Below are 26084 nucleotides of genomic sequence, written 5' to 3'. Positions count from 1 at the left end.
TAACTGTAAGCCTATTTTGTGTTCTTTTTTGTCTGTTGGTGGCTGACGAATGTCTCATGGCCGAAACATCCTGTGTTTTTACTTTAGTCCTGCTGGATTTCCTATTTGTCTAATAATGTCTATTGTTCACCCCTGCAGCAGTAAATCTTTATACAATTCTTTGACAATTGTTGTGCATATTTAATTTATTAATTTAAACTAATATTTATTAAACAGAAAATCAAAATAAACAATTTCGTAGTTCAGTGAAGAAACAATATTTAATCACAGAAGAATCTAATTGTTAATGTTATAGCCAATAAATAAACACCCCTTTAGATAGATTAGCATGCATGTGTCCAAATTTTTTTCGTTGTTAATTGATTCTTATTAGTACTGGTATTTCAGATCAGAGTTTTGACCCCAACAACTGTAGCATAAATGTATAACTAGAAGTGCAATTAAAAACATAGAATTCAATATAAATCTAAATTAATACTGATTTACATAATAGGAAGTTATAATAAAGTTATACTAAGTTACAATGATTTCTATAGATAAAGCTAAGAAGGTCAGGGATAGACCAGTAAGGACTGTCAGAAAGTTGGTCAATTGGAGAAGCTGCAGAAGTCCTTTGTTATAAGATGATTTAACTAGTAAATGTTTAAAAATTGTCAATATTATGATCATTAAAAGAGTTTTTAGACAAAATATTCTTGTAATGACTCTTTGAAATGAATGCTTGTCCACCAAGTTTGAATGATACAGTGTATGATGGTTTTGAGTTGTCTACACAGTAACCAAACTTCCTAGATTTTGCTAGATAAAAAGACTTCCAGCATAGGAGAATTCAGTCAGATCTCAATCTCCAATTAACATTTGAACTTGGGTCAGTAAATGTCCCATAAACATTGCTAGATTCTTATTAGTCCAAGGGGGTCAAACTATAGTTAACCATTCCCCTCCTACCTAAAGCCTATATTTGAGATGTATTGGTGCCATTATGAAGTTAGTTACTAAATGACAGGCTTGCTTTAAGTCTATCCTTTGATTATGTGACTGAATTTTTAAATTTAATTCGTTCAAAATACACATATATACTTATTTTATTTTAATTACTGGTACCCTTTTGTAAATAACAAAACAAAACTGAAATAATTAACCAGTAACACATAATATCTTGAGTAACTTCTGTTTTGTAGTTCAGAAAATAATAGACTAAAACTAAAATGATATATTTACAGGTTTTTAAAAATAACTTATACATTGAAAATGTCACTTTAAATACATGTAGATCTCTTCACATACAAAAGAATAACATCCTCTTTATAGGGAGAGAGCTACATTCAAGATTTTACTGTTTAAAAGAATAGTTTAAAGAAGTCAATCTTATTTTGAAATTGTTAAACATATTGATTTTCTCTAAACAGAAACCTAAAGATTCATAGTACCACATCAAGAAGAAATTATATAACTATCACAATAACATAAAAGAATACATTTGTATTTTCATTTGTACTTTCAGTCAATATTTGTATTGTTCTCAAGTTATAGATGAAGTTAGAAAAGTTAAAATAGATTTTGGTTTCCATACACATTTAATACAGGCGGAGTTATGCCAACATACAAAGAATGAGAAACTGTAAGATTGTATCGAAGTGTATAGTAAAACTAAGTTTAAGATCAAGCCAATTATTTCAACAATAGTTCACAATGATAATTTAATAATGCACAATGATTGATGCTCCTAACAGAAGTTAACATTTTTTAAACCTCAATGAAACATTTGTAAGTGATTTAACAGCAGACAAAAAAACAAAAAAAAACAACTGATAAAATTTACTAAAAGAATTAATAAAATGTATCTTAATGATTTCAACCATTTTTTTTTTAAATAGTGAAAATTTACCTTTATACAAAATTACTTCAATAAATCATTACCATTAAATATGTTTTAATGCCATAAAAAGTGCAAAAATAGAATGAGAGTTATATCTGAATAAGTAAGTTATCACATGAACAAGTTCAACAGGTAACTACAAGAGTCCTAGCATACAAATGATGTATCAAGTATTCACAAGCCCTCATACATGCAAACACATGCAAGCACCTCCTGTTTTATATCTAGTCTTGCAGATACTCTCTCTATATATATAGTTTACAAAACAGAAATTGGAGAGGTCCCAAATATTGGAGACAGAAAAAATATATAAAATTAAGTCCAATAAATTCAAGATTCTGCAGTTTTCTATATTCAGAAGTACACTATCAACTAACACAGGATGCTTTGGCACCACCATATGGCATGAAGGTCATTTAGATGCAGTTTGTTTAGGTTATTATTATTTTACATTTATTACAAAGAATTAGATTTTTGGTTTTTCTTGGTTCTAAATCTGCACATTCTAAGGCCTATTTCTTACTGAATGAGCTTTGGTTACTAAGTAAACCTCTGTTCAATTTTGCTATTCCATTTTTCCACTCTAATGTGTGATCTCCAACTGCTTTTCCTGTAATTTCTAATCTCATTGACGCCATGTTTCTAGCGATTTGAACCTTAGTTCAGTAAATAAACTGTTTTTGTAGATCAACCATCAGGTATTCTTGGCACACTTATTAATGCAAACTTCACAGTATATTATCTTTTCAATCTTTTGAGCATGCCCCATAGAGAACAGGTAACAAAATAAGACTTAATGAGGAGGCTCGATGAAAAGCTAGTAGACTTATATTTAATATGTATTCACAATGAGATGATTATTTCTAATTCTTGTGACTAGCTAAATGCATATCATATAGATCTAGTAGTGTTGAATCACAAGCAACTTTGTCAAGGACATAAACAATAAGATAACTAAGGATATGGTCTAATGAAATATTTTACTAAGATATACAGAGGTATGTGGTATGACATAAAACAACTTCACAATAAGGCACAGGATAGCCCACTTAGAGAGCATATAAGAAGTTCAAGGGTTAGAAAAGACAGGAAACCTGACAACTTCTGAAAGTCTAGTAAACCCATTGTAACTGTGCTTTTAGGATTTGCCTCTTCAGCCCAATGAGGTTACCGCTTATAAAGATTTCCATCTCCCAATAGTTAAAAAACAATACTAGAATAATCTCCCTTCCCATGAGGCTCACTCTTGCACCCTCTTTACCTTAGGAAAAATGTACCAGAAAGATAAAAAAAATTTTTGCGTGAGACACTTCTTATCTGACAGTTGCTAGAATGGTGACACTTCCCTCACTAATTGTTTACCCCATCTCCGTTTTTACATATGTAGGACCCACAGGTCTCCAGAGAATACTGCTAGTTGAAAAAAAAGAAGTGACATTTGAAAAGCTTCAAATTTATTGGTTTCAGCACACAGTCTAGATACTTAAGGAAATTTGTAACAGAGAAACGCAACAAACATTAATTAATGTGACCTCTTAGCAGACTCTGGAAAAAGCAATCTCTGCAGACCAAGAGAAATTTATTAGCATTTCAAGAGGGGTAAAAGGAGAAACTTCCAATGCACATTGAGCTGAAGTCAATCCCTGCAGAGAGAACACCATCAGGAAAACTTCGGATTATTTTTTCACAATCAGAAAATAATCTTTAAAAAATGAAAAAAAAAAAAAAACTGAAAATTCTCAACAAAAAAAGTTTCTTAGAAGTCAAATCAACTGATAGCAACACACTAGAAAGTAAATGTACAGCATTAATAGGTGTCACCAAGCTTGGACATCCTAGTATAGCTCATTTACTGCTTCACTTTAATGCCAACATTAATGTACAGAATTCAAAAGTTGTAGGTATCACAAAATGGGGACATAGAGTTGAGTTAATTCTAGAATCAGAAGCTGATTTTAATTGATTAACTTTAATGGCCATACAACAGGGTTTAAAAATGGCTACTTGAAAATCAAAAATGTTCTCAAGGATCAAATTGATAGAAGTTTATTAACAAAGAACAAGCAAAATCTAGCTCGAATGTATTGATAGAAGTTTATTAACAAAGAACAAGCAAAATCTAGCTCGAGACATTCAGTTTCCTGCAGAAGCAGGCGATAAAGTTAAAGAACTAAAACAAACTTCTTTCAAAGGAAATATAAATACCATCAAGACATAAATCAAATTTGGTGTACATTAATATACAAACTGACTTAGTGACTGAAGACAATTGTCAGAAGACAATACAACACATCTACAACTACAAGGAAAATCAGATAAGATGATAGGGACACTTGTGCATTCAGCCCAAAGCAATCTATGATGAAAACACTGATAAGATTGTTTATTTTTTTTATTTTACCATCCATCATTCAAATTAATTAAATAATCTTTTATAATCATTTAACCCAACTAGCTTGTTCTCCTTGTTAGCCTGCAGTGTGCCTGGATTATATTTTAACAAATGTGAACCAGAAAAACATATTCAACTTCCCCTAGGCTTCCAAACAAACAAAATAAGACCTCTCATCACATTCACAGGATTTTAAGTGCCATAGAATCTAAATGATTTCTCTATGAAACATTTTCTCTAATGCACCACATCTCCAGCAACTGAAGCTCAAGTTCATTCAAGTAAACTCCATTTTAAACTTTTGAATATTTTTTTGCCATAAATAATAAATATTTTACTTGACCATGCAAACCCAATTGTGACCAACATGTGTATACACATACGGTGCAGACAGTTAAGCTGAGTGGAAGCCAAATGACATTGCTGGGCCACCAGCCCTCCTGAGAGACTGTCAAACACCACATATTTCATAACTAAAAGTTTGATAAGCCAGGCCTAAAGATCAATCATCACTAAAATGCTAAAAATACTTTGTAAGGCAACAATTGTTATGAAAAAAAAAGTTAAATAATATTAATTTTTATTTAATATTGAAAATAAAATGTATTTATTTATTTATTTAATGAAAAATAATGAAGTATTTCTACCTATCTACTTTTGAGGAAAACAAAGAGAATTTTCATTAAAAAAAACCTTTAATAACATATTATTAGTTCCTTTTTGAGATAAATTAGAAATCCTTATTCACTGACAAAAAATTATGACCCAGGGTATTATATAGTCAACAAATAGCAAAGGAATGTTATTTTGGTTTATGAATGAATATATGCCAATTGCCTATATGTGGAAAATAACAAGCCATTCACTAGTATTTTTAACAAATAATTCTAGATTAAAGGCACATAAAAAGAGACATTGAAAATGTATGTATTAAGTTGGCTTCCTGTGAGTGATGCAGACTATTGAGATGGCCTTTTTCTAAGAAGGCAATGAAAAAGTTTGAAGCTTGAAATGACTTGAAATGAGTATAGTCCTTCAGGTTAGTCAGAATCTTCTTCATCTTCATAGCCTTCACTGTATCTTGAGGCCCTTACACCAGCTTAAGAAACATAAAATATGGAATGAAAGAATATGTTTTTACAATATAAAAATAAAACTAAGGAAGGACAGTTTTATACGAAGATAATATCATTTTTTAACGTTTTAAAGCTCTAGCACTATTTGAGTACATCACTAAAAACACCATGATAAAACATACAAGACTTTGGTGAACTTCAAAAAGAAGCTAAATATTTATATTGAATAAAATAAGTTTATCAGTTCAAGTAATCTTTTATAGTTATTTATGAATAAAGATATTGAACCAACATTAAATGTTCAACAACTAGACTGTAATAAATGTTTAATTTAAGAAAAAAAAACCCAGTATTCTACAGCTGAATTTTAAAAAATATAAACTATTAAATTTTTAGTGTTGAAATGTTGTCACTACCTGCTTCTCGAAGCAATGCTGCAACATCAGCATCTTTTGTTAAATCTATTGGTAGTTTCCCATCATTGTTTCTCAAATCAACTCTTGCTCCTACAATGAAGCAAAATGAAATTTTTATAGATTTTCAAGCCGGTTAAAAAGACAGGTTAAGAAATTGGGGGAAAGTGAAATTAAGTTGTATCCAGAGTGTTATATGATTTAAAAATATACATTTTGATACAATTTTTAAAAATATTCATATGACATCGAATCGAATCAAAGTGCCAGTGTTAGACATTGTCCATACATTTTATTTCCTTATAAAAAAATTAGAGTTGGAAGACTCGTACAAGCATTCAATATTTGGAAGTGTAGATGGTGAATTTTTTAAATAACATTTTGATGAACTTTTTATGTATAGGGTAATATTAACAATAAAATATTGCTTTTTTTTAAAAGTGCCAAATATTGTCCTGAAGCATTTTCTTCTTAAGATCATAGATAGTGTAGTATTTCATATGACCAGAGAGACCTGTTGTGACCTGCTTATTTTCCTTAAAATTTAGAATTTCCCCCAACCCTGGCCCACAAAATCCAAAATTAAAGAAATCAATGTTATTTACATAATTACCATATACTTTAGGAAGGCTATGTATGAAATTTATGGTAAAAAAAATACCTTTATCTAATAACATCTTAACAGCTTCAGCATGTCCTTTCCAGGCTGCAGAATGTAAAGGTGTGTCTCCAAGTTTATTCTAAAAAGAAATAACAAATGTAAGCAATTTAACCAGATAAACAATTATTACTATAGCTTTTATATAGCTCTACTTTCATGCTTATAGCATGCTCAGAGCGCTTTTGGTCCAATCTCAGTGGGGGGAGGGGGTATCTAGGAGTTGGTTTTCCGTGCTGCCTTTAGGTGCTCAGTAAACACAACTCTGCCCGAGTCGGGTGTCGAACCTCGAGCCCCCTTCTAGGTAGCCAAGCCAAGCCAAGTTCAAGCGCACTTAGCCTCTCGATCACTCTTTCCACAATCACTTAATAGGTCTAGGTGCCACCAATCCTGTAGACTGGTGATACTTGAGGCACCAATAAATTTTTCTTCAATACTCTCTGTTTTCTTGCATATCAGTGTAAAACCTATACTTCCTTTGATGTCGTGTGCTATCCTTTTTTACTGACTTTTTTTTTCACAAGTCCTGAAGATTTTGTGAACTAACTGTCACCCAGAAGTTAGATATTTTTTTAAACCATGGTTAGGAGATTGTCAAATATGAATATTGCTGAGCATGACCAAAAAGAATATCAGCCTGATGTTAATGTTGAGGGATAACTTATTAAACCTCTTGAACTTCTCAAATAATTCGGTGATTATTGCAAGTCTAGACAAGTATTTCAGAGCTAAGTGTCTGGCCTGACAGATGAAGACTAAGGTCTTGGTTTTTGAAATGTTGACACTTACTAGCTTCTCATCCACGATACTGATTTCAGCTGTGAGGATGTAGATCATTCAAATAAATAATATTTATTATTGATTTGCAAGCCATTTAACTTTTTTTTTGACTCAGGTTATTGAATCTTCAAGCTAATTTTTTTTTGTTACTCTTGCCTGATTCAGATGTTCTTAAGGTCAGAGAACATCCCGTTCCCTATTATGGACCTCTTGACCAAGGAAAGGTTTTTATCCATGGCCAGGATGAGGCATCGGCTCTTCACCAATCCCTCTGTCCAAAGTCCCGCCTTATCCGAAGTGATCCCCTTGAGCCACGCATGAGTTCCCTCTCCCGTCCGAGGCCGGGCCGCGTGGGGGCCCTTCTTATGCCTATAATGTCCCATCGAACCAGTGCGAGGGTCCATCACAGCGCGTATGGCCCCCATTAGGGAATGAATCGATGGGTGGGTGGGTGGGTGGGTGGGGGGGAGGGGGTTGGACGGGTTAGCGAGCCTTTGTTACACAGGGTTAGTAGCACTTTTCCATGACAAAATTTTAGGAGATTTTAGGAGGTTTTTTAAGGATGAAATGTATGATGTGTGTGTGTGTGTTTCCTATCCATTTGTGTGATACATAGTAAAACATACAGAAAACTAAGCATTTATCAAATCAATTATTAATATTTGATTTTAAAAATAATAAATATCTTGCCAATATGCTATAGAAACAATGTTATCAGCTGTGGTATGTCCACAGAAAATGTAAATGAATGTAATGAAAGTTATCTTTTAATCAAGTAACAACTTGACTGTCATCCCAAAACCTCAAACAACCATATTTTTTTTCAAAGATTTATTTAAAAACATTACAAATGGTTGCTTTTCCATTTTTTAAAATAAGAAACATTCTTAGAGATGCTTTCATAATGTGTATTCTCTGTGATGGAAATGTGCATTATTAGTTCCTATGTGTATCTTATAGATACTAGAGTAATGTAGACATTAGATGTATCGAGATCATTACATTGACTAAAATTCACCAATTTTTCATGTTAGGTGCGAATTATCTTCACTAGATCTAACTTAGATCTAAATCTAAATCTAGATACTATTACTAGATACTAGCTAGATCTAAAAGATTTACCGACTTCACACGCGAAGTCACTGTTACACTTACATCAAGAAGATTTACACTTACATCAAGAAGATTTTGGGTGAGGGAGGGCCCGGAGGGGTGTAGCCTACAAATTAGTCTGGTAATTGCTCTAATTATAGGCAATAGTCACTACAGACTACATCTAGCGAGTCTTTAGTGATAACAATAAATGGAAACAAACATTTCTACACTGACTTCAGAAAAATACTGCCAGGTGAAATACTTGCTTGAACCAAGGCCATCTTCAATCACGAGGTCGCGCTTCACAAGTGGGTGAAAGGCGGTGTAGACGCGTCACTGGTCAGCTCATTAACACAGCCAGCCCCTAAGGTCATGCGATCAGAATGCCTAGTTACTATGTTATTTTTTCTCCCTGCATTTTTAGCAAGAAATAAGCAAAATTATATTTAAAAAAAAATATTGGGTAAAAATTTTAGGAGAGTGGACAAAATTTTAGGAAACTTTCTGCAAATTTTAGGAGAATTTTAGGATTTTAGGAGACTTTTCATTTTTTAGGAGATTTTAGGAGTTTTTAGGAGCGCTACGAATCCTGGTTACATCCCTACCACGTGCAGTGTACAGTCTCTCGACCGTACGTGTGGTAGCCCACTGAGAGCTATGTGTGCTACCATACTTGGCCTATCTGTTTCCCTTGGCGGACATTTCCTTAGGAGGGCCACGCTGAGGCGACGAGAGCATTCCTCCTGTGTTACTCTTGCCAAAATGTTCAAAAATGTAGGTTGGTAGCTTTTTTGTGCCACATATACTTAAAGTGCCATTATTTTTTTTCTTCCCATCTTCTAAGAAAACTCAGCTTAGGGGAACACAAATTTGAGCAATCGTGTTATGTTGTTATGGAAGTAAACTGCATAAGTATTCTGGTTTTGAATAATTTAATTGTAAACTTTTCTCTAGCAAACACTCTCTATATTTTCATATTAGATCAATAATTCATAAATATTCCAATTAGTCTAAGACTAGATCTAGTTTTGTGCATACCTGAACATTGACTTCACAGTTCTCAATACTAAGTAATGTCTGCAAGCATGGGATATGACCTCCATGTGCTGCCCAGTGAAGAGGGGTTGATCCTGCTTTATCTAGTCCATTCACTGAAACCTGCAATTTAAACACAAGTACACTTCACTTAATCAAATAAAATTACTTTGTTTTTTTTAATGTTATATCTTTAAAAGAAATACACCTTTAGGTTAATTTATGTGAAATAGATGATTTGAATTAAAAGTTGTGAAAATAATTTGAATTACTCTATTTTGAAGACAATCTTTCATAAAATCCATATTTCCTCGTTTAGCTGCATCATGCAGGGGATGATCAATAGATTCTGTGTTTTCTTCAACTGTAAATTAATTATTGTTCAGAAAATAAAATGAAGTATTAGAATTACAATTCTACCTTATAGAATTTATGACAAAAATAAATAATTAATTAGAGTAGAACAGCCAAATATTAGATAAATAATTTTGTAGTTAACTCTTGTACTAAAGTCTGCTAACTTCTGTTCGTCTGATTTATGTTAACAGTTCACTTTTTATTTAGCCATAAGGAAACTGTACATAAAAAAAAAAGTTTCTAAAATGCCACAGTGCACTCTTTTGTAGCTTAAAAATGTATTTGGATTAGATGTTTTTAAAAGTAAAAAAAAAAATTATGAGTTTGGACACAACTGTTCTGTTTTATACTGGGGATTAAAATCTATGCTAATTAATAAACACAACAATATCTAATTCAGTCTTTTTATTACATTAATTGTTAAAAAAACAACAACAATAAAAGGTGATAAGTACAATTTTTAGATGTATGTCCTTACCATAGTTACTTGGAATGAGACCAATACTTGAGCCACATTTGGCTTTCCACCAGCTAGGATCTTTCATATCTAATATGTAAAGGGTGTCCCCTTCATCAAAGGTCAGTTCATCAGGCTGAAATTTTAATGTATCAATGTTTTGTCATATACCAACAGTAAGAAACACAAAAATTAATAAAGTTCCTTTTTCATTATCAGAATCCAATAGAAAGAGTTTAGAAATTTAGGAAATGTATAAAGGTTTGTAAGAAAACAAATTTAAGGGTAAAATTTCAACTTCAGACCATCGCAACTTTTTATAAGCAATGTAAATTTTATTCAACTCACATGCTACAGCAACTTTTTTTTTTAAACAGCAGTGATTTTTAAAAAATAAATAATTGGCAAACAAGCTATTCAATATGGAGCAACCTAAACCTGTCTTTAGGGGATTGCTTAAAGCATTAAACAATTAGTTGCAAGTAGCAAGACAAGCTTCTGTCATTTAGCATATATATATATACATATTAAAACAAAAACTGTACATAACCTGGATTGAAACATGTTAGTAAACAAAACTGTTGTTAAGCTCAATATCAATCATTTATTTCTTGAAAAAAACAAAACAACAACAACATTGGAAACAACTCACCTGTTGAGCCTCATACCTGTACATTGCTCGCACTACTTTTACCTGACCTAAAGAACATACAGTGTACACATGATAGTACATTCAAGTGATATTTGTTCATTCATTATGATTTAAAATTATCATACCATCATATAATGATGGGAGTGGTTAATTGTAACACCTCCCATTACCAGTTGATAAACAAGACTAGACTATGATAGTACAGAGAATGTGTTATCCCCTGCAGGTTTTGGCTAGGACATTATAATTTTAATGCCCGAAGGAAAGTTTGAAACTAACAACACTATAATGAATGACCTAATGCTAGATTTCATCAGTATTAGAAGTGAAAAGCTAGCAAGTGTCAGAAATTTTAAATACTCAGAACAGAGGTTCTCAAACTTTTTTGAACCTTTATATAGTCAAATCAGTGACTTTAACTCTGCTAAGTTGTTGCTATTTGTTGCTTTTGGCTGATTTAGGCAACCTATTTCATTCTCCAATGGCACTAGGGAAGAAGGATCGCTTATATTTTATGAATTTGTCCTAGCATATGGACTCAGGAATGTGCCTTTCTCTTTGTGCATTTCTGAGTATTTTAATAGGTTTTATTTTTTTATTTGCAAATTATGGTTTAGTGTTTTATGTATTATTGTCACTTTTATTTTTTATCCTTTTGTCCCGAAGTGTCTCTAAATTTAGTGACTTTACTAATGGAGTTACTCTAATCAAATGTGAATATATGTCTCACTGCTCTATTTTGCATCTGTTCTAGTTCTCTGTTTTCTTGAGATGAGAGGTCCCAAAAGAGAGGATGCATATTCTATTATTGGAGTAACCATGGTTAAATAGCAAAGTTTTATGTTCCTGTTTGATTTGTAAACATTTCTTTTAACAAACCCTAATGCTTTGTTTGATTTTTAAATAATTTCATCAATATGGGGATTACACGATAAATTTAGATAAATTTGAGTTCTTAGTCTGTGTGACTGGGCTGCCACAAATAAATTAAGTAGTTATTATTTTTTTTAGTTTCTTTGTTTTTCTTAATAACTGTCAAATGCCATAGAAAAGTCTAATAAAATGGCAGATCTATTTGCTCACTATTAACTTTATACCCTTTGAAAAATTATCAATTAGTCCTATTAGTTGATTTTCACAATGCCTATATTTTCTAAAGCCATGTTGGTATGGAGTGAGGACATTATGTTTATCTAAGTGAGATGCAAGTTGTTGATACTTATTATGTGTTTTAGTAATTTACATGTGATGATTATTGTGATGCTAGTAAGTGATACAGGTCTAAGTTTCCCAGATTAGATTTTTCTCTCTCTTTTTTTTTTTGGTTTGCTTGGTCTAGACCAGGGGTCGGCAACCTTTTGAATCGGAAGAGCCAAAAATTACAATTTACAAAATTTCAAAGTTTAAAAAGAGCCACAATTTTTTTTCTTGCCAACTAGTACTCACACAAAAAATTTTTTATTGAAAAAAAAATTCATATATAAGTAGTGTTTTTCACAACAAATCATATATATATATATATATATATATATATATATATATATACAGCTCCTCCTTCCTTATCGAAGATGAGCCCATTTCTCATTTCCTATGGACTCGAAGATGACTGTAAAGTCCAATCCTCGCTTTAAAAAGCCAGCTTTACGTGGCATGGGTAGGTTTGGTCAGTTGCAGTAGGCCTGCTTATTCTCTCAGCTTTTTCTTGGTTCGGCGCTCTTTCACTCTTGCCACTCTTCTTGCTTCAAATCTCGAGACTCTGAGACTCACAGCGATCGAGAGCTAGTGCTTCCCAGCCATGAAAGTCGATATCACATTCCTTGAAGGAGTTCTTGAGAGTGTCTTTGTAGCGCTTGTATTGACCTCCCTGGGAGCGCTTTCTTGCACACAACTCGCCGTACAGAAGTCGTTTGGGAAGGCCATTGTCTGGCATGCTGACCACATGTCTCGCCCATCGAAGTTGGAACCTTTTCACTGTCGCCATGTTGGACAGCTTTAAGATTTCTGTGTCTGGTATATGGTCGGACCAACGCACATTATGGATACTCCTTAGTCAGCGTAGGTGGAAGGAGTTTAATTTTTTGGTGTGGCGGAATATAGGGTCCAGGACTCTGATGTAAATAAGAGTGACGGGAGAACTACAGCCCTGTAGACTTTCAGTTTTGTGGATATGCTGAGTCCTCTCCGTTGCCACACTTGTCCTTGAAGTCTGCCAAAAGCAGCACTGGCACGTGCAATACGGAAGTCTACCTCATCATCCAGGTTGGCGTTTGCTGATAAAATGCTTTCCAGATAGACAAACGTTTTGACACATCAGATAATATAAATATGGCATTATTAGATAATACTTTTTTTTTCGGTAACAACTAAAGAAGTAAAAATTTACTTACAACTTTAAATAGTACTTCAATAACAAACGATTGAGCAAACCAATTCAATGGGAGCGTTTGCCTTGCATGGTTTTAGAAAGTTAGAATACATTTGGCTCATAACTTGTTTTTAGTTTCAAATACGACTCTAAATTTTCATTTGTAATTTGGCTTCTTACTTTACTGTTAATTGTAATCATACAAGAGAACGCTTGCTTGCACATATATGTCGATCCAAAGATAGTCAGCAATCCAAATGCCAACTTTATCACCTCACTGTAGCCATCTGGAATATTATTTCATGCTTCGAATCAACTCGTGGCATTCCTTTTAAATCTGTCCAATTTTGTTGCGTTACGTACATACATTTCTGGACTTCTAAATTGCTTTTCAACTCTGTAAATTTTTCACCCCACAAAGCTTCACTTTTTTAGATCCATTACCGGTAATTGAATTTCTAGAGATTCAGTATCAATTCCAAATGAGTGGATGTGAATTTCGTTACTTTTGCGTTGAGATGGTGTACTAGAAATGCTAGAAAGGTTTTGTTGGTTTTAAACTGCTCAAATCTGTCAAGAAATTCATCTTTGTTTTTTTTCATAAGTGCTGAAGTAATTCATGTCAAAAGTTGCATTGGTTTTATAACGATACTGCTTTAGACATTCAAAATGAAGTAATTGACCGCTCTGAATTTCTTCTGCAAAAAGAATTCATTTTTTTTACAAAACAAATCAATTCTTTTACCAAAACATAGGCTGGGTTTCCCTTTCCTTGCAGTTTTAGATTCAGCTCATTTCATTTCTCTGTATATCGATCATAAAGTAAAATTTTTACAACTATTTGTCGTTCTCTAATTCGGTGTGATTAATGCCTTTTTCATTTAGAAAAGTATTTATTTCATTCAAGCACAAAGCAAAACGTTTCATCAACTTAAATTTGGAAAGTCATAGCAATTTTTTTGGGGGGGAAGAAGGAGGTCGGAATAATTAGTCTCCATTTCGTTTAAGAATTCTTTAAACTGATGATGGTAGAGTGCTTTTGACAAAATGCTGTTAACAATCTTGATTACCAAAATTCGATAAAATAAATAATATTTGCTTGTTTAACTAAAGAGCCACAGCTTCACTTCCAAAGAGCCGCATGTGGCTCGCGATCCGCAGGTTGCCGACCCCGGGTCTAGACTACAGACCATGTCTAGATAAATGATATCTAACTTATCTAGTTTAGGCCTACAGTTTGATCTAATTCTTTTATCATTGTAGAAATCTTTCTCCGTATAATAATTATGAGATCTTTATATTCTATATTAAATAACACTGATTTCTTTAATTTTGTATTTTGTGGGCCAGGGTTGGAGGAAATTTCTAACATTTTAAGGAAAATTAGCAGGTCACAACTGGTCTCTCTGGTCATATGAAATACTACATTATTTGATTCCAAACACCAAAATTTATTTCAAACAGCCTCAATATTTTGGCATCAATAAACTCAGATTTTAATTCTATATTGATATTAACTAAATTTTAAGATCCCCAGGCATAGCCTCTCACATGAAATCATTTAGATGTTTTCAAATTATGCATAAATACGAACACAAAAAATAAAAATACAAACACACTTATTGTACCAAAATTAGGTCATTGGGATAGTGACTTCTACAAAGACTTTTAGACTTATTTTATATTTGCATGTGTGTTGAATGTTTGTGTTTTTTGTTTATACATTTAATAAATTTCTAATACAGATGAACTTTTGTAGTATAGTAGGCCTACAGGCTAGGATGGTCATTCTTGCCTAAATAGCTGAATCCTCTAAATTCTCTCTCTATAAATCTTGATCTATCTATAATCTAGTAGGTCTAGATATAGGCATTTAACTTCATTCAATGTATCAAGCTCACTCCAAACATTTGCCTATTTATTCTCTATAAAAAAAAAAAAAAAATAAACAAACAAATATAATATATAAGATCATTAAAATTGATGTCCTAAACTGGCTGTTTGAAATAAATTTTGGTAAAAAAATCGTAATTTAATACAAACACCCTAATAATTTTTTTTTTTTTTTTGGAATCAAACAAGTTGGTTTATGAATCAAATAAATCAGCTCCAAAAATAGAATAAATATTGCGGGCTCATTAGCATAGATTTAGCCTATCAAAATATATGGTCTAAACCCTAGGAAGAGGTAAAAGTAAAGTCATCTTGGTAACATAGGAAAAAAACAACAACCTGACTAACAAATTTGAAATTCTTTTTTCTTAAATAAAAAGACAGCTAAATGGAAGGAAATTGGGTCAGAATCATTGGGAAATGGACACGCAAATTATACAGCGTGTTAGTTCATAGTAAATATCAAAATAAAGATGTAATGACCACAAAAATAGCGAGTTGTATGGATTTATGTAATGAATTGTAATGTCTGGAATAAATAAACTACTCTGACTCTAGATCTAGATTTAAATCTAAGACCTAAGATTAGTCTAAATCAATCATCTAACTATACAGTAAAAAACAAATATTAATATTATATTTATTAAATTAAATCTAGTCTAGATCTAGATCTATCTAAATTTTTAATCTATAGATCTACTCATCTAGATGATTATGATACTGATCAGATACTGATCTATCAATCTATCTAGTAGATATTCTTCTAAGTCTATTTGACTATAGATCTATAAGTAGTATAAGTGTCTACACAATTTACTAGATTTAACTTTAAAATTAATTAAACTCTAGATCTAGATATTCTAACTCAAAGGCTCAAGTTTACAAATCATTTAAAAATTCAACTTCAACACTCACCTGGTTTGGGAACAGGAGGAGGAGGTCTGACAGGTCTGGGTGGATTTGACATTATAATTATTATTCCACTGAAATTCCACCCAATAAATATTAATGCGTAGATCTAGATCTAAATACTAATAAAATAATGTTAAACACTATTTATTTCAAAGTTAAACATTTAAATCCAGTATAAACTAACATTTAGGCCTACATTGCCGACATTGCTAACACGGAAGTGTAATACTCATTCTGATTTACTGAAAAGTAGACTAAATTAATTTTTTAAACAGAAGAAATGTAAACTTTAGTCAGCTGTACTGGTGTAGTGTAGTTTTACGTTGTTTTTTTCCTCGTCATTAAAATAATATAATAAAATAATATAGATCTAATCTAGATCTTTATTTTGAACCATAAAATGTCAAAGCCGTTAGATCTAGATCTAGTCTGAATTAACTCTATAGAATATAAGATAGTTTTGAAATGAAATTCCAAGCATAATCTCTAAATAAGAAATTATAGATCTATAGATTTCCAAGCACACGTAAACAAAATAAAAACCAAAACATAATCTAGACAACTTTTTAAAATACCGGAACTAACGGTATGAGTCTATCTTCACTTCCTTGGAGAAGATAGACGCGCGACTCGTCCAAACATGAATACAGAATAGTTTGTCAACCAATGCTTTCCTAAGCAGGATATTAAAAACCTTACAATAACTTAAACGGTACGATATTTTTAAATAGTCTAGATGTAAGTTTTAAGATACGTTTGATCTTTAATTAAACTTTAATAATAAATAATAATAATAAACTTTAATAAATTAGATCTACTCTCTCAGTCTCTGTAAATCATTTATTATAATAATCACTATAATTTTATTACATCTTCTCTTGAATCTAGATCTAGATCTAGATCTAGATCTAAATCAAAATAAATTGAAATCTTAATCTAGAATCTAGTCTTAACTTTAACTTATTAAACTACATCTATCTAGATGTCTAGAGTAGATCTACTTAAAGTTTAACTCTTAAAGTTCTAACTCTAGACTTAGTGAGTTAGTCTAGATCTACTCTAGGCCTAGGTTAGTTAGTAGACAGACGGCCTTATTTTAATAAAAATAAGTTATTATTATTAATATTAGTATTCTTAGTGAAATTACTAGACTAGATTCTATTTCTAGATCTAGATTTAGACTAGATCTAGTTAGTCGTCGTCAACAGTCTTAGTATCTCTCTTAGACTCTCTAGTCAGGACTAGGTAGGCCTATATGGCATCTAGAAAAAAAGCAAAGGCTAAAGTAGCCTATAGGCTAGTAAAGGGTTAGGATCTAGATCTAGTAACTAACTTAGTTATGGATTTTCTGATTTTGGTATGCAGACTCTTGACCTTATATCAGTAAATAAAGTATATAATTGTAATAAATATGTATAAATCTAATCTAGACTGATTAGACCTAGTCTAGTTTATGTAACTTAGTACTTACATTTACTTTTTTGTTTTTGTAACTTATCATTATGGTAAATTTATCTCAATTATATTTATTTTTTTATGTAGGTAATTTGTAGATCTTGATTTATTAATCATTAAAATAGATTAATAAATGGAAAATAAAACAGAGATAGTTAAGCCTTCCTTTCTCGTCTCTTGATAATAAAATTTAGAGCAGAGATCAACAGAAATTCAATACTAGACTCTAGATCTAAGATGTATTTTAGGAAGCTAGTCACAAGTTATTCAACACCATATCAAGTTCTAGTCTAGTTTAGTTCTAACTTTTCTGTTTTGTGCAGATGTAAATCTAGTAAATGTATATCAAATACTCAAGAATAGTATCATATGCAAGACAGTCCATTTATTGCATTTTACTCATAGTCATTTATAATTTCTATTATAAAAAAATAATAATTAGAATTTATAACTATTTTCAGTAGTTAAAGATATAAATGACAATCTAATAGAACCAAAATTTATCAGTATCGTCTATTATACTATTAACATTTTTCAGTGTGTACCATAAATATTGTACATTGTTGTAGTGAGCTTGCTTTCAAAATATTTCAGCAAGTGATGGCAGCACTTTTAATCTCATGAGTACAATGATGTGGGAAGAAAAGCCACTTAGCACTGTAACTGACAACTTTGAAATATTAGCTTCAAACAGTTTTTCAGACTGCATCTCCAACAATGAAGATGTGGAAAAACTACTTAGGTCTACGTCACCAACAAGGCAACGTTCTTTAAGTCTTAGAAGCCGTCCACCGTCGGGCAGAGCATATTTAAAATCTTTTTCTAGATCCCCTAGCCCTTCAAGGATCAAACAAATGAGTTCAACAGTGTCAATCAGAGAATCAAACAAATGGCAAGAAGACTGGAGAAATGCTCTTGAGAAAGCAGTAGATGAACCGGTAAAGTCATGTTTTTTTTTTTTTTGGTGTGTCTGAAGTGACTACTTAATGCTTCTGTTGTATGCTATGAAAATGAAGGAGAAAAAAAAATTCTCTTGTGAGCCAACAAGGAATTTGTTATGTGACCAGTACAGCAACCAGTATCCTTTGCTCTCATCAGCTAATGTATTGTCTCACTGGAGCTGCCTAGACTGTAGACACTAGGAAATCTTTACATAGTCATTTAAAGAAAGGTCCTTGATAGAAAAGAAATAATGCATTAGTAAAGCATTTTTCAACTCCTTTGGTGCTGATTTATCATAATTACCTAACTTTATACCCAATTTAAAAAACCATTGTGCTGGGAGGATCAAGAAACAGCTATTTATTGCCACTATTTAGATTAATAGCCTGAGTAAATATTTACACAATTATTGCCTATTGGTTTTTGAAAATTAATAAAAACAAATTCTAAATATAAAATCTGTATGCACCAATGGACTTCAAGGGATTGTGCATCTCTCTAAAGGTATTTAAAATGCATTGGAATGTATTAAATTGTAAGTATTAAACATTAAAGTCAATCTATGATAATTCTATCAGAGCTTTAATAACAGACCATCTGTCATTAATCAAAATGTAGACCTAATAGTGATCTAAGTCTTTAATAAAGTTCAATAGCACTCTCAATGTCACCTATCAAGATGTCTCAGTAGTACAAGTGATCTATATAGATTCCCCCCCCCCCCCCCCCCCCCCCCGTTAAAACTGGTCTCCAAATTTATGATCTACTTAACTCGTTGAAGGAGCCTTATCTTTTTTTTTTAAATATCTGGTAGCTGGAGTCTATTGGGTGACTTTATATAATATCTGTTCTATTAGAGCTATCTTTGTAAGATTGAGACTCTTAGATGACTTTATATAATATCTGTTCTATTAGAGCTATCTTTGTAAGATTGCCGTTGAATAGACAATGATGGTGCCACATGAGAATTAGGCTATGTCCATTCTTGTGATGTGGTCTCCACGGTAAATAAAGTAGAGTTTATCCATTGACTCAGACAGTGGGCTAAAAGGAAGATATGTTTAACAGTACTCCATTATTTTCGACAAGTTATCTAGTAGGCATACAAATCTTGGTTGGGTTGACTATACATGAGCACTCTTAAAATTCAGTGTGAATCAGGATCTTTGTATTGGCAGCCAAGTATTCTAGCACTTTGGCTTTACAGTCTAACACTTTGTCTTTACATCCTCTAATTCTATTCAAATAATTTGTTAAAGTGCTATCACACTGGGAATATCGATATTATCAGTCATTAACACATAGGCCTATTTTTTTCATTGAATCTTTAACATTTTTTTTCTGGCTACCGATTCTCTGCGCACCTGGCCTGGGGATGTTTCCAGGGATCTATGTTTATTTAAACTTCAACAAATATCTTTATTGAATTCCACAATTAGCTAGATTGAAACCCTGACTACACAAATTAAATGCTGTTCTTCCATGGAGTATTGAGATCTAGAGATAAACCTGCAATTTTCACTGGCACCGAGTAGCGCATTTGTTCTCGTATTCTTGACTCATTTAGCCTTTTGTGCTCTCTTTGTTTAATCTCTGTAGACAATACAAAAATTAAGTCTCGGATTAAATAATACATGGGATACATTGATTTAGCATATTTTATAATACATGTAAGCTTATTTCAGGATAGGTTATCTTAGAAATTTGAAACTAGCGGGTACATTTTATCTGTGATTATAGGCTTATTATCGTATAACTGCGATATAACATAGACTGCATATCACATTGCTTTATAAATGCCTGTGACAATGGAAGTTAATGCTTACAATTAGTGACATGTCACGAATACGGCATTGAACGTGCTTAGCAGTATCGATCTCCATGCATGCCGAACTGTAAAGGAATTATGAGGGTTAAAGGGGAACGATTAGATGTGTAATCGGATATTTCTCTTATACAGCCTAAGCCTACGCGGGATTCTCTGCCAACACTGTAAGGATCTTGTTAGGCTTTCTCGTTGACTTTTGGTTATTTTGTTGTATCGACCGTTTCCTTTTAACGTATCAAGTATTAGCTCTGAAGTCTTCAATTAGTTTGTACTGCGAGAGCGTTGAACTTGTACCTGAACCTAATAGAAGCTTGTTGATGTATATCCTCATTTCAAATGTTTGACTGTGATTGTTGGATGACTTGGCAGTGTATTTCATGTCTATGCCAACGAATGTCATTTATCGAAGTGGACTGTAGGCTCATTTCGAATTTAAATATCATAACCTTCTCCGTCTGTATTGTTGTTTTTAACTCGGTCACCATGTTCCCCACCTCTCACCCCCCACCCCCACCATTCCCAAACACACAAGCAGATCAGCATCCGTTGTGAAGTAGAAACTAGGATCTGTTCATTGTTGAATGCAGTTCATATATAAGAGCACCCCCCCCCCCCTTGTTATGTGAAGTAGTCTTGATCTAGATATCTGCTTAACACTATTGATTGTGGCGATAGGTATAAAGACTTTGATAAGCATTCATTCCTATACTATTGACTACTGTCTAACGAAAGCGATAGTTCATCGAAGCAAAGGGCCAGCACTAGAGCTGGGAGCTCAACGACACTTTCTTTTATCTCTGCTTCTCTTGCACTGGTGCCGTTTCTTGATAACAAGCGCAGGTAACCCTGTCGTGGACTGAGTATGTGTTGTCAATTCTACTAGGGAAAAAACTCTTAATGCCATAGAGCAGACACGGGCCCATCATCTAGTATACTTGAGGTCCCTTGAACACAAATACGTTCTGTTCTTTGTTTACCCGCCGTATTCTCTACCCAAGTCTATGTAATACATATTTCTAGATATATTTTTGATTAGGCCTACATTTTTCTTCTTATTATAGAATTCATTGTCTAGCACCCCCAGGGTTGAGATTTGTTAGAGTGAAACAAAAGTCACTGTAATCCCCGTCACGTCCAGGTGTCCACTGAGAGAGTTAATTATTAGAAATGAAGAAATAAACTAAATCTTTATTTCCTGGCACTGCCAGGGTCGAGCTTCATTAAAGGGAAACAAAATTCCTAGTAGTCTGCTATTATTACTGTCCATTGAACCTCACAGTGTGTTATTCATTAGTCAGTGTTGCTTCGTCAAAACTGTTGACGGCTGTCTTAGCACACCACCAAATAACGATCTCCACTCTGACATCATTGCTTGAAGTCACACCACCAAATAACGATCTCCACTCTGACATCATTGCTTGAAGTCACACCACCAAATAACGATCTCCACTCTGACATCATTGCTTGAAGTCACACCACCAAATAACGATCTCCACTCTGACATCATTGTTTGAAGTCACACCACCAAATAACGATCTCCACTCTGACATCATTGCTTGAAGTCACACCACCAAATAACGATCTCCACTCTGACATCATTGCTTGAAGTCACACCACCAAATAACGATCTCCACTCTGACATCATTGCTTGAAGTCACACCACCAAATAACGATCTCCACTCTGACATCATTGCTTGAAGTCACACCACCAAATAACGATCTCCACTCTGACATCATTGTTTGAAGTCACACCACCAAATAACGATCTCCACTCTGACATCATTGCTTGAAGTCACACCACCAAATAACGATCTCCACTCTGACATCATTGTTTGAAGTCACACCACCAAATAACGATCTCCACTCTGACATCATTGCTTGAAGTCACACCACCAAATAACGATCTCCACTCTGACATCATTGCTTGAAGTCACACCACCAAATAACGATCTCCACTCTGACATCATTGCTTGAAGTCACACCACCAAATAACGATCTCCACTCTGACATCATTGTTTGAAGTCACACCACCAAATAACGATCTCCACTCTGACATAATTGTTTGAAGTCACACCACCAAATAACGATCTCCACTCTGACATCATTGCTTGAAGTCACACCACCAAATAACGATCTCCACTCTGACATCATTGCTTGAAGTCACACCACCAAATAACGATCTCCACTCTGACATCATTGCTTGAAGTCACACCACCAAATAACGATCTCCACTCTGACATCATTGTTTGAAGTCACACCACCAAATAACGATCTCCACTCTGACATAATTGTTTGAAGTCACACCACCAAATAACGATCTCCACTCTGACATCATTGCTTGAAGTCACACCACCAAATAACGATCTCCACTCTGACATAATTGTTTGAAGTCACACCACCAAATAACGATCTCAAATATGTAGGAAATTAATATTCACATCGTGTCTAACAAATAATGACATTTGTTTAAAGCTTTTCTTCTTAACCCTATTTGATATGATTTTTAACTAGAAATTTCATTACAAATGACAGATTTGAAGGGAGTCTCTCTTTCTCTAGCTGTCTCTTTCTATTTTTGTCGTGGCATTTAACGTTTCCACTAGCCTCCAGTGGCATATTTACGTTAGTCTATTTGTTGCAAGCTGATAAGCATGCAGGTATTCTCAGGCCTACATACATTAGTTAGAAATACAACAAACAAACAGATGAACTATGTTTGTTTTGGTTTTCAGTTGATGGACGGAAATCAGCAATTTTTTTTCAATATTTTCCCCCTTTTAAAAATGTATGTCATTGTTGGCCCGGCCAAGACTTTTGGTGTCTCGTCTATTCTATGACAGTGACAGTATGTTCAATAGGAAGGAGTGACAGTATGTTCACTGTGAAGTTATTTATGACCTCTTCGAACGAGACTTTGATTCAAATTCCGGGATTTGAACAAAACGTCATGAGAATTACACCTAGATCTAGTGGGACTTCACGACACAAGCGTTCACTGTCAGCGAGTGGAACTATTCAGATCCCCTTCATTGAAATCTGATTACTAGACAGAGTCGCTGAATGAGTGCATTCAAGGTGAAGATTTACCATTCAGTTGTATTCATGAAATTTGTTATTCAAGAAAATCAGATAAAAACACCGACCCTTCATTGGGAAATAATTGACCAGTTTTATATGTAGGTACTAGGCACTCTTCCTAGCCCCGTTTTTTATGATTATATTTAAATTTTAGTTTTGTGTGTGTATATATGTGTGTGAAAGTGTAGTCACAATGGACATAAGCTTGGGTTGCATTTTCAACCTGATCATGTTAAGTTCTCGAAGAGTTTCAATTTGTTAATTAAAAAAAAAAAGGTTTGCAATGAGTTCATTATATACTCGATATTATTCAAAATGACGTCAGGTTTGAGGCCTTTGTATCTGCAAGCTGAACAGCATAGGTAGTTGTAAGCTCTCGGTTTTGGTCATTGGTATCTGTGAGACATTAGTATGGTATCTGTGAGACATTAGTATGGTATCTGCAATTTCTACAGCATTGGTAATAGTAAGCTGTAGACATTGGTATCTGTAAGCTGTAGACATTGATACCGGTATCTTTAAGACATTTGTTTCTGTAAGACATTGTTCTCTATAAGATATTGGTATCTGTAATAAATTGCATGATTGGTTTCTGTAAGACATATGTATCTGTAATAAATTGCATGATTGGTTTCTGTAAGACATATGTATCTGTAAGACATATGAGTTTGCATTATATTGTTACGAATCTCACTATCCAGGCTCTCTGCAAACTGCACCATACACCACCAACTTAAAGAACTTGACAAGTCAGGGCTCCAAAATAACGTAAAGGTTTAATGTCCATAAATAACAGCCAATACTGTACAATTGGCAGCACGTAGAACAGTACAAATAGCTCTGCGATAACAAATATCTCTCCGATAACACCGTTCCGCCGTATCAAGTCTTGCACTGGCCTCTCCGTCTCGTTCCGGGCTTGCACTCGGTTCAACAGTTCGGGACTGACTTCACACACTTGGGCTCGTTGTGTCGGACTCGATCACAGACCAAGATCAAGACGCCGTTCGTCTCAACTGTACTTGACAGTACTCCGCACTGAACCGTCGTAATGCTCCGTACAGAACCACACCGCTGAACTGTGCTGTAGTCGACCGGACTGTAGTGAACCGGGCTCTGAACCCCTGCCGTGAACCTTTTGTCGTGAACCCGCTCTCTGAACCGTCTTGACTGCGTCGCCTCCGCTCTTTATATAGGGTCCCTACTAGCCTTCTCGAACCGGACAGAACGCCGCTCGACGTTTCTAGGTGGTCAGATGACTACAACTCTCGTGACGCTCCTGAGCTCTTGTTCACGACGGCGATCCTTCCCGAACTGTCCTGTTGACACTCGACTCGGCTGACAGTCGTAACTCGTCACGGTTGACCGCTCGTCTAGCGCTGGCCTGGGGCGATTTGCGTCGTCTGACTACACACACACCACTACCCCTCTCTGTGCCACCACCAAGTTTATAACAATATTCATAGCGTGTACGGAATCTTATTGATAGCTGGATCTTTTACTTGTTGGAGAAATTAGAAGGTAGAACATGTCTGGTATTAACAATGAATTGGCATGTCAGCATGACCTATATTTTGTATAGCTATGATTAGAAAGTGTAGAATCTTAAAGCCATGTTCAAATAATAACAGCCAGTTGTTCCATTTGAAAAGAGAACTTGATCTCCTGCTTTGTCTGCCTGGAATGTGCCAAGTATATAGACCTCTAGTCCTAGCTGGGTCTGTGTAGCCAAGTGAAATACTACACTCTTCTTTATTCTCCGGCCAGGAAGACATTCGCCTTATATTTATTTTGTGTTTCCATATGAACACAGCCACGAACAGTAATTATAAACATACATTCTATGAATGTGTCAGCAAAACAACAACGACAGCAGCACACACAAACAAACAAACCATATAGCTTCTTTAGACGGAATTAAACAAGGCTGATGCGTCGTTTTTAAGGCAGGAACGTCATTGTCAGGCAAAAGCGTAGACAAAAAGTGCCCCCCGCCCCACTCCCCTCAGTTGTAGCACCTTTTCCTACTCTGTTGTATCACCTTTTTGTTTTCTCAATGGTTCATTTGTTCATTGCCCTGTTACCGCGAACATTGGCTCTCAGAACTTCACCGCGATACATGTTATGTGTATTTTGACAATAGTGTTGTTCGTGATAGGCCTAGTGCAATGGAGCCGCTAAGATCTTCTGCCATTGTATGAGAGCAGACAAATGGTCCCACCACCTGGGTTGCACAATAAATCAAACTTGTTTTGAAGTGGAACACTACGTTTCAATCTGATTTTTTTCTGTATGTTTCTGTAATGTAAACTCTTTAAAAAAATCACGTGATATCTAAACTTAATATAAGATTAAACAATGTTGTTCTTCTTAATCTGTTGTAGTGTTTGTAGATGCACGTTATATCTAGGTTATATTTCATTGGCAACTTACCAACGTTTGAGGCAATACGATTATAAGGTAATACAATTATAAAAACTAGTCGACCCACGGCGTAGCATACGCCGCTATTTTGCAGGGCAGGCCTTAGGCCACTGCAACCTATGCGACCGCAGTGGGCCCCGCACTTTCATAGGACCCGCGCTAATTCTAGGTGTAAATTATTAAATTGAACCATTTTATAACTTATAACAGATTTCCCGCGGCTTTCTGATTTACCAGGAAATCTCCTGAAATTGCAAAATATACGAAAAAGTCATGGAAATCTCCGGAAAATTATTGAAATCTTTTGAAAACTCATACAAATCTCATGAAATATATAGACCAAAATTGTCATTTTTGAGTGTCATTCAATATGGAAAACGCCAATCCTACGAG

General features: G+C 34.0%; 2 protein-coding genes across 13 annotated transcripts in view; one reads left to right on the top strand and one right to left on the bottom strand.

Annotated features, from left to right (window-relative positions):
* Window positions 1–241: 241 nt before the first annotated feature.
* Window positions 242–16306, bottom strand: LOC106071531 (osteoclast-stimulating factor 1-like). Its single transcript, XM_056036101.1, has 8 exons — window positions 15968–16306; window positions 10795–10841; window positions 10164–10278; window positions 9601–9692; window positions 9332–9451; window positions 6422–6500; window positions 5764–5853; window positions 242–5370 (listed from the first exon to the last, which is right to left on the bottom strand). The coding sequence occupies exons 1-8, from the start codon at window positions 16017–16019 to the stop codon at window positions 5312–5314; spliced, it is 654 nt and encodes a 217-aa protein (XP_055892076.1). The 5' UTR covers window positions 16020–16306; the 3' UTR covers window positions 242–5311.
* Window positions 16307–16532: 226 nt separating this feature from the next.
* Window positions 16533–26084, top strand: part of LOC106071530 (paramyosin-like) — a 55812-nt gene continuing 46260 nt past the window's right edge. For 7 of the 12 annotated variants that reach the window (XM_056035712.1, XM_056035735.1, XM_056035681.1 and 4 more), the window contains exons 1-2: window positions 16534–16676; window positions 18014–18357. In XM_056035712.1, the coding sequence (XP_055891687.1) occupies window positions 18040–18357 (318 nt within the window). In that variant the 5' untranslated portion in view covers window positions 16534–16676; window positions 18014–18039. Of the gene's footprint in view, window positions 16703–18013; window positions 18358–25596; window positions 25728–26084 lie in introns of those variants that run through there. The other 5 variants (XM_056035697.1, XM_056035746.1, XM_056035758.1 and 2 more) reach the window with 5 other exon arrangements.

The sequence above is a fragment of the Biomphalaria glabrata genome, chromosome 1 (assembly GCF_947242115.1).
Source record: "Biomphalaria glabrata chromosome 1, xgBioGlab47.1, whole genome shotgun sequence".
NCBI lineage: Eukaryota > Metazoa > Mollusca > Gastropoda > Planorbidae > Biomphalaria > Biomphalaria glabrata.
The sequence above is the reverse complement of the archived record's forward strand: the minus strand, read 5'-3'. Positions and strand labels throughout refer to the sequence as shown.

Excerpts from the sequence above, each read along its gene's own strand:
- LOC106071531 (XM_056036101.1), bottom strand. The coding sequence starts at position 16,019 with ATGTCAAATCCACCCAGACCTGTCAGACCTCCTCCTCCTGTTCCCAAA. Across the intron at positions 10,279-10,794 it reads ACAGGTATGAGGCTCAACAG|CCTGATGAACTGACCTTTGA; the intron begins GTGAGTTGTTTC and ends TTAAAATTTCAG. Across the intron at positions 5,854-6,421 it reads TAAGATGTTATTAGATAAAG|GAGCAAGAGTTGATTTGAGA; the intron begins GTATTTTTTTTA and ends GCTTCATTGTAG.